The 13,537-nt window shown below is 43.6% G+C and overlaps 1 protein-coding gene across 1 annotated transcript; it reads left to right on the forward strand.

Moving 5' to 3' along the window:
* Positions 1-11,645: 11,645 nt before the first annotated feature.
* On the forward strand, positions 11,646-13,141 carry TMEM139 (transmembrane protein 139). Its single transcript, XM_043589786.1, has 2 exons — positions 11,646-12,065; positions 12,286-13,141. The coding sequence occupies exons 1-2, from the start codon at positions 11,740-11,742 to the stop codon at positions 12,674-12,676; spliced, it is 717 nt and encodes a 238-aa protein (XP_043445721.1). The 5' UTR covers positions 11,646-11,739; the 3' UTR covers positions 12,677-13,141.
* Positions 13,142-13,537: the final 396 nt, after the last annotated feature.

The following is a 13,537-nucleotide window of genomic DNA, read 5'->3' on the forward strand; positions in this document are numbered from 1 at the left end:
TGATAACTATCAAAAATTACACTTGTAAAGAATTTTAATGCTGGAAATTCTTGGGATATATTATTAATTGGAAAAAAAGATTAAACTACATGGTATGATCTCAATTACATGTTGACTTATAAAAAAATATTACAGAGGAAATCAATTTATTAATCCTGGAATAAAATATGCCAAGATGTTTCCATTTCATTTGTAGACTTTTTGAAATGATCATCTTTTCTGGCAAACAAAAATGTATAAAAATACAAGAACTTCTGGATTCACATTTGGCTACAATTGTGCATCCTTCCCATTGTTTTTGAAACATTATCAGTTGCTTAACCTAATCCCAAATTTTATCCCAGGCCAATGTGAACTAATCTCTTACTGTAGACGCAGGCATTTCCCAGGTCTGCCCAGTCTTCCTTCAAAGAGTCTAACATCCTATTTTCCTAATCCAATAGTAAATGTAATCTTCTCTGGAGGAATGAGACAATTTCTAGACTAAACCTTACAAACACGCTCTGGATTATAATGTCTGAACTTCTGCCAAATAGAATCTGAAACAAGTGTATTAGGGTTCTCCAAAGAAACAGAAACAGTACTACCCCTGAAATCATTGTTGCATTATATGCTAACTAACTTGGATGTAAATTTTAAAAAATAATAAAATTTTTAAAAACAAAACAAAGCAAAAAAAAAAACAATAGGGTATTTACCCATGTATATAAAAGAGATCTATTATCAGGGGTTGGCTTACATGACTATGGAGGCTAAGAAGTTCCACGATCTGCCATCTGCAAGCTGGAGGCCTGGGAAAGCTGGCTGGTGGTGCAGTTCCAATCCAGAATCCAAAGCCTGAGAACCAGCAGCACCTGTGTCTGAGGGCAACAGAACATGCATGTCTCAGTTCAAACAGAAAGAACAAGTTTGCCCTTTGCTTTTTGTGCCATTCAGGCCCTCAATAAACTGGATGATGCCCACCCACACTGGTGAGGGCCACCTTTACTCAGTGTACCAATTCAAATGTTAATCTCTTCTAGAAGCACCCTCACAGGCACACCAAGAAGTATTGTTTTATCAGCTCTCTGGGCATCCCTTAGCTCAGTCAAGTTGGCACATGAAATTAACCATCACAATGAGAAAGGGGAAAGCCCCCAAATGCAGCTGTATTTTTAAAATAAAGGAACACTCTTCTAATCCAAAAAGCTTCATACTTAGTTCCTTCCTCTCCTCCCCTTCTGATCAATAGTTGTAGTGTAATATAAAATTCATAGTTATGTCAATACTTAGAATACTGAACCACTATCTTGCACTGGAGTTCAAATTCCAGGCTTACCAAATAACATTATACTTCTAAAACAAACTTAGGTAGAACTTCTAGAATGGTATTTTTTGACAGACTCGAAACACAAGTGTTAACAAACAACAAAAAGTATCACATGCATGTGGTAAAACAAAACAAAAAAAAACCCAGCAAGCTATCAAGTGAAGAGTCTCCCCTTTTTCATTTCCATTTGTACTCTCTGGTTTTTTTGTGTGTACCCAGAAATGTTTGTATTTTTTAACACATGAATGTCAGCCATAAGTCAGTGATTCAATATACCCTTCATCCAGTTTCCTCAATGGTAACATCTTGCACAGCTATAGTATAGTGACACAAACAGAACATTGACATTGACGCGATCCATCAACCCTATTCAGATTTCATCAGTTTTTCGTGCACTCATTTGTGTAGATTTAGTTCTGTATTATTTTATTGTGTACGTGACCACCATCACAAGATATGAAATATTTTGAGCATAAGGGATCCTCATGCTCCCCCTTTTATAGCTAGGGCCACCTGCCCTCCCCACTTCTCTAAGCCCTACCAATGACCAATCTATTCTTCGTATAGTTTTGTCACTTCAAGAGTGCTATATAAATGGAATCAGATTGGCTTATTTTCACTCAGCATATTCCCTTCAGATCCACACAAGGTGTTGCACGTCTCTGGTTCTTTTTATTGCTGAGTAGTAGTCCGGGTATGGATGTGCCAATTTGTTTAACCTGTTGAAGGACTCTTAGGTTGTTTCCAGTTTGGGGCTATTACAAATAGACCTGGTATGAATATTCTTGTACAGGTTTTTGTGTGCACACAAATTTTTGTTTTTCTGGGGTAAATGCCCCAGAGTCATAATAAGTGCATGTTTAGTTTTATAAGAAACTGCTATACTTTTCCTAAGTGGCCATGCCAGTAGAAATGCATGAGTGATCCAGTTTCTCTGCATCCTCACCAGCATTTGGTGTTACTGCTATTTTTTTTATTTTAGCCATTCTGATAGATGTGTAGTGATAGCTCACTGTAATTTTAATCTGCATTTCCCTAAGGGCTCATGAACATCTTTTTGTGTATGCTTTGTCATCTGTACATCCTCTCCAGTGAAATATCTGTTCATGCCTTTTGCCCATTTTCTAACTGGATTGACTGTTTTTGAAATGTCAATATTGGGGCGCCTGGGTGGCTCAGTCGGTTGAGCGTCCGACTTCGGCTCAGGTCATGATCTCACGGTCCGTGAGTTCGAGCCCCGCGTCGGGCTCTGTGCTGACTGCTCAGAGCCTGGAGCCTGTTTCGGATTCTGTGTCTCCCTCTCTCTCTGACCCTCCCCGTTCATGATCCGTCTCTCTCTGTCTCAAAAATAAATAAACATTAAAAAAAAATTAAAAAAAAAATGAAATGTCAATATTGTTCTTAATAGTATATTTTAAAAGAATGTACATTTTAAGACAACTGAGGGAAAGTAACAGAGACTGGATATTAGGTGATACTAAGGAATTAAGTGTGATAATGGCAGGGTGGCATGCACGAGTAAGTTCTCATCAATTGGAATTGCATTCTGAAACATTTAGGGTAGAGGTGACATGCTGCCTTTTAAAAAGTTGGGGAGGTGGGGCGCCTGGGTGGTTCAGCTGGTTGAGCATCCAGCTCTTGATTTCTGCTCAGGTCATGATCCCAGGGTTGTGGGATCAAGCCCCAGTGTTAGACTCAGTGCAAGTGTGGAGCCTGCTTAAGATTCACCCTCCCTCCCTCCCTCTCTCCCTCCCTCCATCTCTCTCTCTCTCTCTCTCTCTCTCTGTCCTTTTGCCCCTCCCCCCCATGAAAAAAGTGGGGGAGGTGGAAAAAATAGATGAGACGATTGTTGGAGCTGAGTGATGGGTACATGAAGAGTTCATTATACTATTCTTTCCTCATTTATGTGTGTTGGGATTATTTCCATAATAATGTCTTGAAAGTGTACTGAGGGGCACCTGGCTGGCTCAGTCATTGGAGCTTATGACTCTTGATCTCAGGGCCATCAGTTCAAGCCCCACATAGGGTGTAGAAATTACTTTAAAAAAGGGGGGGAGGTGCCTGGGTGGCTCAGTCAGTTAAGTATCCAATTCTTGGTTTTGGCTCAGGTCATGATCTCAGGGTTTATGAGATTGAGCCCCGCATCAGGCTCCATGCTGACAGCATAGGACAGCATGCTTGGGATTCTTCCTCTCTCCCTCTCTCTCTCTCTGCCCCTCCCCTGCTTGCAAGGTCTCTCTTTCTCTCTCTCTCTCTCTCAAAGTAAATAAATAAACTTTAAAAAATGTACTGAAATTTAAATTCTGTGATATTACACATTTTCACATATCCCCACAGTACTGTGCACACAAGGTCAGCCTCAAGGACTTGCATCCTGTGCACTCACACAGGGCCCCATAACTGGTTTGATGCTCTGCCAGCACTGTCTTGTAATCCTTCATAATTTTGAGCAAGCGGCCCTGCATTTTCAGTTTGCACTGGACCCAACAAACTATGTACTGTATGCAGCTGTTCCTGTGAGCACATAATACATGCTGAGTAAATTCTTACCAAACAAATGGACCAAAGAAAAGAGGAGAAAGTGAGAGAAGGGAAAAAGAGATGGGAGGTGGCAAAAGAAGGAGATAACAAGGTCACAGAGGAGATGGGGGAAGTCTTGAAGTAGAAAAGGTGAACAGGGATTCCAGAAAATGATGCTGCCGGGGAAGTGCACGGAGAAAGTAGGAGTCCAACTGGAAGACAGGGACTTGGGGCCCATTATTTATCATTCTCCTTCTCAGAGGAAGCCTAGTCCTTCATTTGACTAAGATTCCCAGGTATAAGCAGAAGTGAAAGCATAAAGAAGTAGCCACTTGTATCCAGGGAATTGGCGGCAGGGAGGCCAACTGGATGCTGTTCCTCACTCATCCCGTGACCTTAATCCCAGAGAGTTCCTTCAATGTGTTCACAAATGGGAAAACTGAAACCCCTGGCTTGGGTCAGACTAATTCCCTCTTCCGCCAAGCCCATGTTCAAGGGTATGGCTGGTGCTAGCTGATGCCAGACCAAAAAAGACTGGAAAAGAGGGGGAGACAATTGAGGGAGGATCAAGGGATCCAAAGATCATGAATCACTAAATCAGTAAATATTTACTACCAACAAATGATACAAGCATTTATTGTCTACTCCATGCATAATGATGAGATGGACATAAAGAGAGTGTAGGGGCACCTGGGTGGCTAAGCGGTTAAGCATCAGACTCTTGATTTAGGCTCAGGTCATGATCTCACAGTTCTCAGGATCAATCCCAGAGTTGGGCTCTGCTCCGACAGTGTGGAGCCTCCTTGGGACTCTCTCCCTCTCTCTCTGCCTCTCCCCTGCTCACAAGTGCACGCATGCATGCGCACACACACTCTCTCTCTCAAGATAATAAACATTTTTTTAAAAAGGAGTGTAAACAAACCCCCTTTATATCCGTGATGTATTCCTGATCCCCACCCTTGTCAGCACCAAGTTTCTGCTCTCAGCAGCACTTTGTACCTTGTCTCTTTGTATCCTGCCCTACGGTTAGTCATGTACACGCCTTTCCCCTTAGGGACAGTAAGCTCTTTGAGAGTGATATTCCTGTCAGATCTACTGAATATGCCTTGGAGTGTCCTGTGTAGCAAGTGAACAGTAAAAATTTATTGAACCCAAGTTTGATAACTCACTGTTGATCAGGGTGTGGGCCAATAGGTAACCCTGCAATGTGAGTAGGAGTGTGAATATTTACAACTCCTTTTGAGAGCACATGGTGGTATCTATTAGAAACTTCACTTTCAGGATTTTTTCTGAATCACACATATGAATAAAAACACGAATAGGAATATATGAGGGCAACTGGCTGGCTCAGTCTTGATAGAGCATGTGACTTGATCTCAGGTCTTGAGACACATTGCATGTGGAGCCTACTTAAAATAAAATTTAAAAAAAAAAGAAATATATGAATTACAAAATCCTGGAAACAAACTAACTGGTTATCAGATAACTAAATGTTTATGGTTCAATAAATTGTTGTTCCATAAAACAGAAACCATTTTTAAGAATATAGTAGATGGAAAAAAAAACAAAACAGTGGTTGCCTATGGGGTTGACTGAAGGGGGCTTGCAGGGAACTTTGGATGATAGTAGTGTTTTGTATCTTGATTGGAATTTGGGTTACACAAGTATAAGTCTTTATCAAAACTTATGGAATTGCCCACTGAAAATTTGTGCATTTTACTGTAGACCAATCTTATTTAAAAAGAAAACAAGTTAACTAATATTTAACTCTAGTTACTTTTATGCATGAAAAAAGGTTAAATAGCTTATCAAAGGTCACACAGTTAGTAATTGGTAGAAATGAGACTTGAAACCTGGTCTGGCCATCTCCAAAAATATGTGCTTAACCGCAACCACGATACCTTCTTGTCTTCTCTTATTTAGGGACATATTCATGTGGGACATTTTTGCCACTATCTACAGACATCTTCTATAAACACAATGTATTATTTGTACTGGGCAACAATTACACTCAACTTCTCAAATTTGAGAATCACTTTTGTGGCTTAGTGCTGAATATCTGAGCTAGAGGGACAGCCTAAACCTCATATTCACTCAGCACATTGCCAGTGAGCTTTGTGTGGTATTACAACTAGTTGCTGAGTGATAACGTGTATTTATCCTTACATACTTGAGAATTTATGATTTATCGGAAGCATTTCCATTCAAGAAATATCAATGATGCTGATACAATTCACATTAAATCATTTATCCCCTTCCCTACACATTTGAAAGAGCGGTGGGTAAGGCAGCGAACACAGAGAAAAACACTTTCAGCTGAGTGAGAAGGTCAAGATTCTGAGTTTGATTCTAACTAAATAAATCATGTACTTTCTCTGAGCTGGTTTCCTCCTCTGTAACATGAAAATGATAATCAGACTTACCTACATGACTGTTATTAAGGATCAAATGAGATCAGACCAAATTGTTTCTACACATACACATTCCCACCTACACCCTTTAAAAAAAAAGTCACCCGCACATTGGGCTTCTAGAGCTATTCAGGTAAGAGCCTTATCTTTTGTAGTCACTCTTAATTAGCTCCTAAAAGATAAACATATACTGCTACAGAGCCTGAAATCTTAATTTCCATTCTTGCCTTATATGTTGATAACCTTACTTAATCTTCTCATAATCTCTTTTGCTGCCTTTGCTGTCAGAAGGTCAGCCTTTTCTTAAGATGCCAAACAATGAGAAAAATAGCATCTAACCACTCTTCCATGGAAACCCCAGAGTAATGATCTCAGAATGTCATAAGTATGGGGGCGCCTGGTGTCTCAGTCAGTTAAGTGTCCAACTCTTGGTTTTGGCTCATGTCATGATCTCACAGTTCATGGGATTGAGCCCCATGTCAGGCTCCATGTCAGCATGGAGCTTGCTTGGGATTTTCTCTCTCCCTCTCTCTCTGCCCCTCCCCTGCTCACTTGTACATTCTCTCTCTCTCAAAATAAATAAATAAACTTTAAAAAAAAAAGAATATCATAAGTGTTTTGTTAAATTATCATTATTAAGGTGGCCAAAAAACAGTGTTTATAGTCAGATGACATGGCGGTTAAGAGCCAGGTTTCCGCACTGGGACTATGGGTTCAAATCTTGACCCCAACCTTGATTAGCTATATATTTTCCTCAAGTTTCTGACCTCACCTATAAAATGAATATAATAATTATAACTACCTTTTATTACACTATATTTTAAATTAATTTGTATAAAGCATCCAGCATAGTGAGTAGTACACAAAAAACACTCCACACATGTTGGCTATAACACAGACCCACATTCAGAAACACCAAATCACAAGTATATGGAGACACAGAGAAGCACAGGGAGGGTAGACATCCATTATCATTCACAGGAAGTCTGTCAGTTATCTCTGCTTCTCCCTCCTTCCCTCACCTCCCACTTCTCTTCACCATCATCCCCCAAAATGGCACAGTGGGCCAGCCTAGAGCGGTAATCCAACTGCTCACAAGATGATTTGCAGAGGCAGGCAAGTAGAAAACGAAATGACTAATAGTATCCTTAGCACTCATACTAAGTTGGTGAAGGAAAAGAGGAAAAGTAAAACCTTTGGAAAGAAGTTTGGCCATATGTATTCAAGGCAACAAAAGCTTTCTTTCACATTGTCTTGATGACATTTCTTAGACTGAACCGGAGTAAATAATCCAAAAAGAAGGCAAAACTATACGTAAAAAGATGTTCGTTGTAGCATTTTTTTTTTAATTCTGAGAGAGAGTACGCATGCACATGCAAGCAAGTAGAGGAGGGGCAGAAAGAGAGAATCCCAAGCAGGCTTCAAGCTGTCAGCGCAGAGCCCAACGTGGGGCTCGAACTCACGAACCCTGAGATCATGATTGAGCCGAAATCAAGAGTTAGATTGACTCAACTGACTAAACCAACCAGGAGCCCCATTGTAGCATCATTTTTAAAACAGATTTATAGAAGCATAATTCACCCTTTTGAAGTGTAAAATTCAGTGGGTCTTTTTTTAGTATATTCGCAGAGTTGTGCAAGCAACACTAATTTTAAAAGCTTTTCATTACCCTCAGAAGAAATCCATTAGGAGTTACTCCCTATTCCTCTCTCTCTCAGCTCGTGGCAATCATTAATCTCCTTTCTGTCTCTTAAAGCAGTTGATGATCAACAACAACAACCAAAAAAAAATAAATAAAAAATAAGAAAATAAACTCATTGTTACCAAGTAACATAACATAAAGGTATGCTAAATTATGGTACATCCATTCAGTATTATGTGGCTGTTAAAAATTACCACAACAAAGACTGTACCAAAAAGTGAAGTATATACATGATATAATGTTTAGTATTTTTTAAGGATACAAAATTATGAATATACTCTAATTTCAACCAGGGTGTGGACAGACTAGAAGAAATGTGTAGAAATTTTAAATGGCCATGTTAGAATAATGAGATAGTGGGTGCTTTTTCTTTATAGTCTTTAAATATTTTTGCAAGATTTTATATTTAAGAAGTAGAATTTCTAGGAAATCTACTTAATGTTGATTAATGTAACAGAGAATACATTGAAGGGCCCAGTCAGCCAGCCAGCCAGCAATCCAGCCTTTCTGACGTGGACCCGGTTTTTAACTAGCAAACATCTCTAGTGTAGGCTCCTTCTGGTAACCAAGAGCCTCATGCACAAAGATCTCATTCTCCCAACTGCAAAGCCTGTAAAAGCCTGAACTGTAGACATTCAGTCTCCCCCTTTGACTCTCTTGCCTCTCAGCCTACGCTCCCTGCCATGTCCCTGTCCAGGGACTCACTCCTTAACAAAGCCCTCTTACTTATCACACATACCAATGACTCTTGGCCAATTTCCTTCTATTAATATATTAACTGCAGATGCAAATCCTTCTGATCACTTTCCTTTTATGGGACCAACAGTATGGAAACTGGTGTAAACAAAACAACAACCAGCTCCCCCCCTACTCTCCATTCCCACTCCCTGTAGAGACACAGCTCATTTAGACTAGCACAGCCTTCCCATTGCATCTTCTCCCTCCATCTGTGGGAGAGTCATCATTGATAGCCCACCATTGTACACACCTGCACTCCACTCCAGGCCCCTCATCCTCATCTTCATCCTTCTTCCCTCCTCTCTCCCTCTCTCTCTCACTCTCACACACACATACATACACTCCATACATCCTCTGATGCAGCAGCCCTGGCTATGCCCCACAACTGTCCGTGGGATTAGATTTGTGCCCCACTATCTCCTACTTCTTTCAGTTTGTCCAAAGGCCCGGAACCCAGCCTCCTCTGTCCTGCTCTGTTTCTCAAGAAAAAAGTATGCCTCCATCCTCTCTACACCTCCCAACACCTGCCTCACCTTGACTTATTGTCAGGGTTCCCTTAAAAGACTGGGTCCTTGGGGCTCCTGGGTGGCTCAGTCAGTTAAGTGTCCAACTTTGGCTCAGGTCATGATCTCACTCATGGCTTGTGAGTTTGAACCATGCATTGGACTCTGTGCTGACAGCTCAGAGCCTGGAGCCTGCTTCAGATTCTGTGTCCCCCTCTCTCTCTCTCCCCTTTCCCTGCTCATGCTCTGTCTGTGTCTCTCTCAAAAATAAATAAGCATTAACAAAAAAAAAAAAAAGAGTGGGTCCTGGATCTCCAGTGGGTGGTGAGGCCAGGCAAAATGGTAGCCTTCTTTTTTTTTTTTTTTTTTTTTAATTTTTTTTTTTTTCAACGTTTATTTATTTTTGGGACAGAGAGAGACAGAGCATGAACGGGGGAGGGGCAGAGAGAGGGAGACACAGAATCGGAAACAGGCTCCAGGCTCTGAGCCATCAGCCCAGAGCCTGACGCGGGGCTCGAACTCACGGACCGCGAGATCGTGACCTGGCTGAAGTCGGACGCTTAACCGACTGCGCCACCCAGGCGCCCCCAAAATGGTAGCCTTCTAATGAGAGCATTCGACTTTGTTTAGTGAGCACCTAACGTGTCAGAAACCAATGTCAGTTGCAGGGATTCAGAAAGTATTGAAACTAATCACTCACTTTGAAAAGCTGACAGTGGGAGCACCTGGGTGGCTCGTTGGTTAAGCGGCAGACCCTTGGTTTTGCCTCAGGTGATGATCTTGAGGTTTCGTGAGTTCAAGCCTGGCCTTGGGATTCTCTCAAGCCTGCTTGGATTCCTCAGGATTCCTCAGCCTGCTTGGGATTCTCTCTCTCTCCCTCTCTCTCTTCTCCCCTACTTGTGCTGTCTCTGCCTCTCTCAAAATAAATAAATAAACTTAAAAATTTTTAAAGAAAAGCTTACAGTGGAAGAAAGGTATGTAAACAGAAAATTACTAAATAAACAGCTAAAGGCTTAAACAGGGGTAGGAAGGAATGTTCTAGATACACTGTGGAGACAGCCTCCACAGTAGGCATCACCCTGGATGTGGCTTTTGAAGAATCAAGAGTCAAGTGGGCCAAGAAGCATACACCAAAATGTCTTACAGGCCTGCAGAAAACAAGTTCACAGAAACGGTACTTTGGCAGCAGCTGAAGCAGGACACGCCATCCCATGCCCACAGCAAACCATGCAAAGCACTATGTGATCTAGAGAGATTAAATAAATTGTGGCCTCCGCTCCTAGGCATTAAATACATTACCTAAATATAAGACAAACTATTCAGAATACAGTGTGCTTTGAGCAGAGGTGGAAACTGAATATAACTCTGGTCCTAAGTACAAAGATCACTGAGGTGGGGGTGGGGGTGACAGGAGCACTCTCATTAAGGCACGGGTACGGGGTGGGTGGAGTAAAAACCAAAAAAGAAAAAAAAAATCAAGGTGGGGCAACAGCAGGTCAAGTGGAAGCAGAAAGAGGAGGAAGCCTATGCCAGGAACTGAGGGATTGGAACAGAAAAGTGGGTGGAGCCAGTGGGCTCCACCCCCGCCTCCTCCGGCTCGGCTACAACCTACTTTCTGCGGAGTCGTTCCAGACAGGTGAGAGAGGAACTTCTAAGACCGGTGAGAAGGGTAGGGGGGGTTGGGTTCAAGAAGGGGGATTGGAGTTAGGGTTAAAGAAGGGGGTCTGGGCCCTACCTAGAGTCTTTGATAGGCTTCTTGATAGCAGAGTTCAGGGAATTCCTGATGGGTTGGTTTTGGGGTCCTGCTAACCAGGTGTTGCTGCTTCTCCCCACCAGCCTCCCAGCCCTTGTGGTAACTTCAGGCAGGAAGTTTGAAATCTGAGCTTACGGAGTTAAGGCCCATAGAGGATGGGGTACCCTGGCAGGTGCGGAGTATAGAGAGATCAGGAGTTATCTGGGCCTCCAGTTATCTGGGCTCCATCTGGGCCTCCAATAGATGGAGGCCTTTGTAAGGGGCCCTCTCATATAGTTGTGTCCCTGTGGCTTTGTCGGGTCCATGTACATTTTCTCCATCCAACCAGAGCACGGGCTGAGTAGAGGAAATGGGAAGATGGAGTCAGACAGGGTAATGGTGCTCCTTCCCAACTTCTCTCCCCAACAGGGTCTAAGTGGGGAGACGGGGAGGTAGGGTGGAGGTCCAGTGCAGAGCAATTATAGAGAAAAGGCAGGGTTTGCCTCATTACCTGGATTCCACAGATGCTGGTGAGCATCAAAGCCCCAGGCAGGGCCAGCCAGGACTGGGTCTTGGATGGTGTAGAAAGAGCTGGAAGGGACACTGCAAAGAAGAAGGAAGAAGGAAGGAAGGCAGGGCCATTACACAGTAAGTTGCATAGAAGATCCTGGGTTTATTTCCTGGCTACTCCACACGCACTGATACCCTGGCACTCTGATTGATCCTAGAGAGAATTACAAAGCTGAAGGGAACCCTGAAGGTCATATGTTTTGGCCATTTATTTGATTTGAGACTGAAGAACCTGAGACCCAAAGGTGTCCAATATGGTTACTGCGGAATCTGACCTGGCCGGGACGCCAGTTGCTAGTTTAGACACAATACCTGTGTGTCTTTTTGCAGGAGCCTGGGGAGGGGCCATGGTGCCAAGACAGTTTTGGGGGAGACTGGAGAAGCCGCTTCTCTTCCTGTGCTGCGCCTCCTTCCTCCTGGGGCTGGCTTTGCTGGGCATACAGCCAGACATCGCCCCTGTTGCTTATTTCTTTCTCACCTTGGGTGGCTTCTTCTTGTTTGCCTGCCTCCTGGCCTGTATTCTGGAAAGGGGGTTCCGATCCATGCAGACCGAGAGTTCGGGGGCCTCAAGCAATGCACGGTGAGTTAAGGGTCGGGCAGAATTCTAGGAATACATGATGGCCCCTTTTTCCTGGTGTCCCTCTAGTCTCTCAGGCATATAGCTCTGCTTCCCTGTTACTAGTATCAATGAGGGGGTGGGGGGTGGGGTTAGTGGAAGGTTCTTTTGCCAATAGAAGACAGTAAAGCGGAAAAGGACTCCACACAGGAGGCCACCAGTGATTTTATTTCTCCTCCCTCAGCGACAACGAGGCCTTTGAGGTGCCAACCTATGAAGAGGCTGTGGTGTTGGAATCACAGTGCCGCCCCCAAGAGCTGGGTCAACCACCCCCCTACAGCAGTGTTGTAACCCCTCCAGTACTTGAGGAAGGACAGCCTGGCCATCCAGAGGGGCCCGAAAGAGCTAGACTGGAAAGGCGAGTGGGCTCAGAGGGATCCACGACCTCAGGAAACCCTGGAAGAGCTCCAATCAGCCTTCGGCTTCGGGGACCCCGAGCTGTGTCCACTGCTCCTGATCTGCAGATCTTGGGGATGCCCCCCAAACTGGAGCCTCTTACCCCACCCCCTGACTATGATGTCAGCTTTGGTCAACCTGATGATGTTTTCTTTGAAAACAACCGGACACCCCCCTAAAAGACTATGCCAGGATATATCCTCTCTGCGCCAGACTCATTCATTCATTTGACCAACATTTCCCAGTGCCTGCCACGTATCAGGAACTCTGTTTCCACGTGGGGAACTTAACACCGAGGGGAGTCAGGCTATCCTAAGCCTCTCCCAGCTGAGATGTACATAGCACTGTTGGAGTCTTCGAGTAACATTCAGTGACCTACCCCATATCTGATATTTCCAGAGTTAGACGAGTATGAGAGGAGTGACCCAGAGAATCTGGAGAAGGAAGAAAAGAAACATCTGAGTGACAGCTATGTTGCTTCTGTTCTGGGTGCTTCATCTCTATTAGCACAAGAAGACTTTCCCAGCCTTGTGAGGTATTACTGCCCTCATTTGAAAAATAAGGATCCCAAGGGTCAGAGGAGTTTGATAATTTGCACAGGGGCACACTGCTAGTAAATAGCACAAAAATGTTTACTCTTCTGATCCCAAAGCCTACTGTATTTTCAATGCAAGGTCATCCACAAATCTCTCAATCTCTATCTTGAGCAACTGCTGGAGACAGGTGGGAGCCTTCCTAGGGACAGAACGGTGGACCAGTTGTGTCTGCGGGCAGTGTGGGCTGATTGTGACCAGGAGTGTGCCCTCTCTCCTAGATGAGCAAAGCTAATCAAAGCCGTGATAGCCCCTGCTCCAGGTAAGGGGCAATTTCTGCCCTGGGGCTAAAGAGCAGTCTCCAGGGCAGGGTCCCCACCCCATTGGGAAACTGGAGTAAACTGCCCCGGGGGGAGGGACTTCCGATTTTAAGACGAGTGGACAAGGGTCAGAAAGGATAAGACAGGGGCTTGCCAGGGGTGGCGGAGTACCTAAGGGTGACTCTTG

This window comes from Prionailurus bengalensis, chromosome A2 (genome assembly GCF_016509475.1).
Source record: "Prionailurus bengalensis isolate Pbe53 chromosome A2, Fcat_Pben_1.1_paternal_pri, whole genome shotgun sequence".
Lineage (NCBI taxonomy): Eukaryota > Metazoa > Chordata > Mammalia > Carnivora > Felidae > Prionailurus > Prionailurus bengalensis.

Excerpts from the sequence above, each read along its gene's own strand:
- TMEM139 (XM_043589786.1), top strand. The coding sequence starts at position 11,740 with ATGGTTACTGCGGAATCTGACCTGGCCGGGACGCCAGTTGCTAGTTTA. Across the intron at positions 12,066-12,285 it reads GGGGCCTCAAGCAATGCACG|CGACAACGAGGCCTTTGAGG; the intron begins GTGAGTTAAGGG and ends CTCCTCCCTCAG.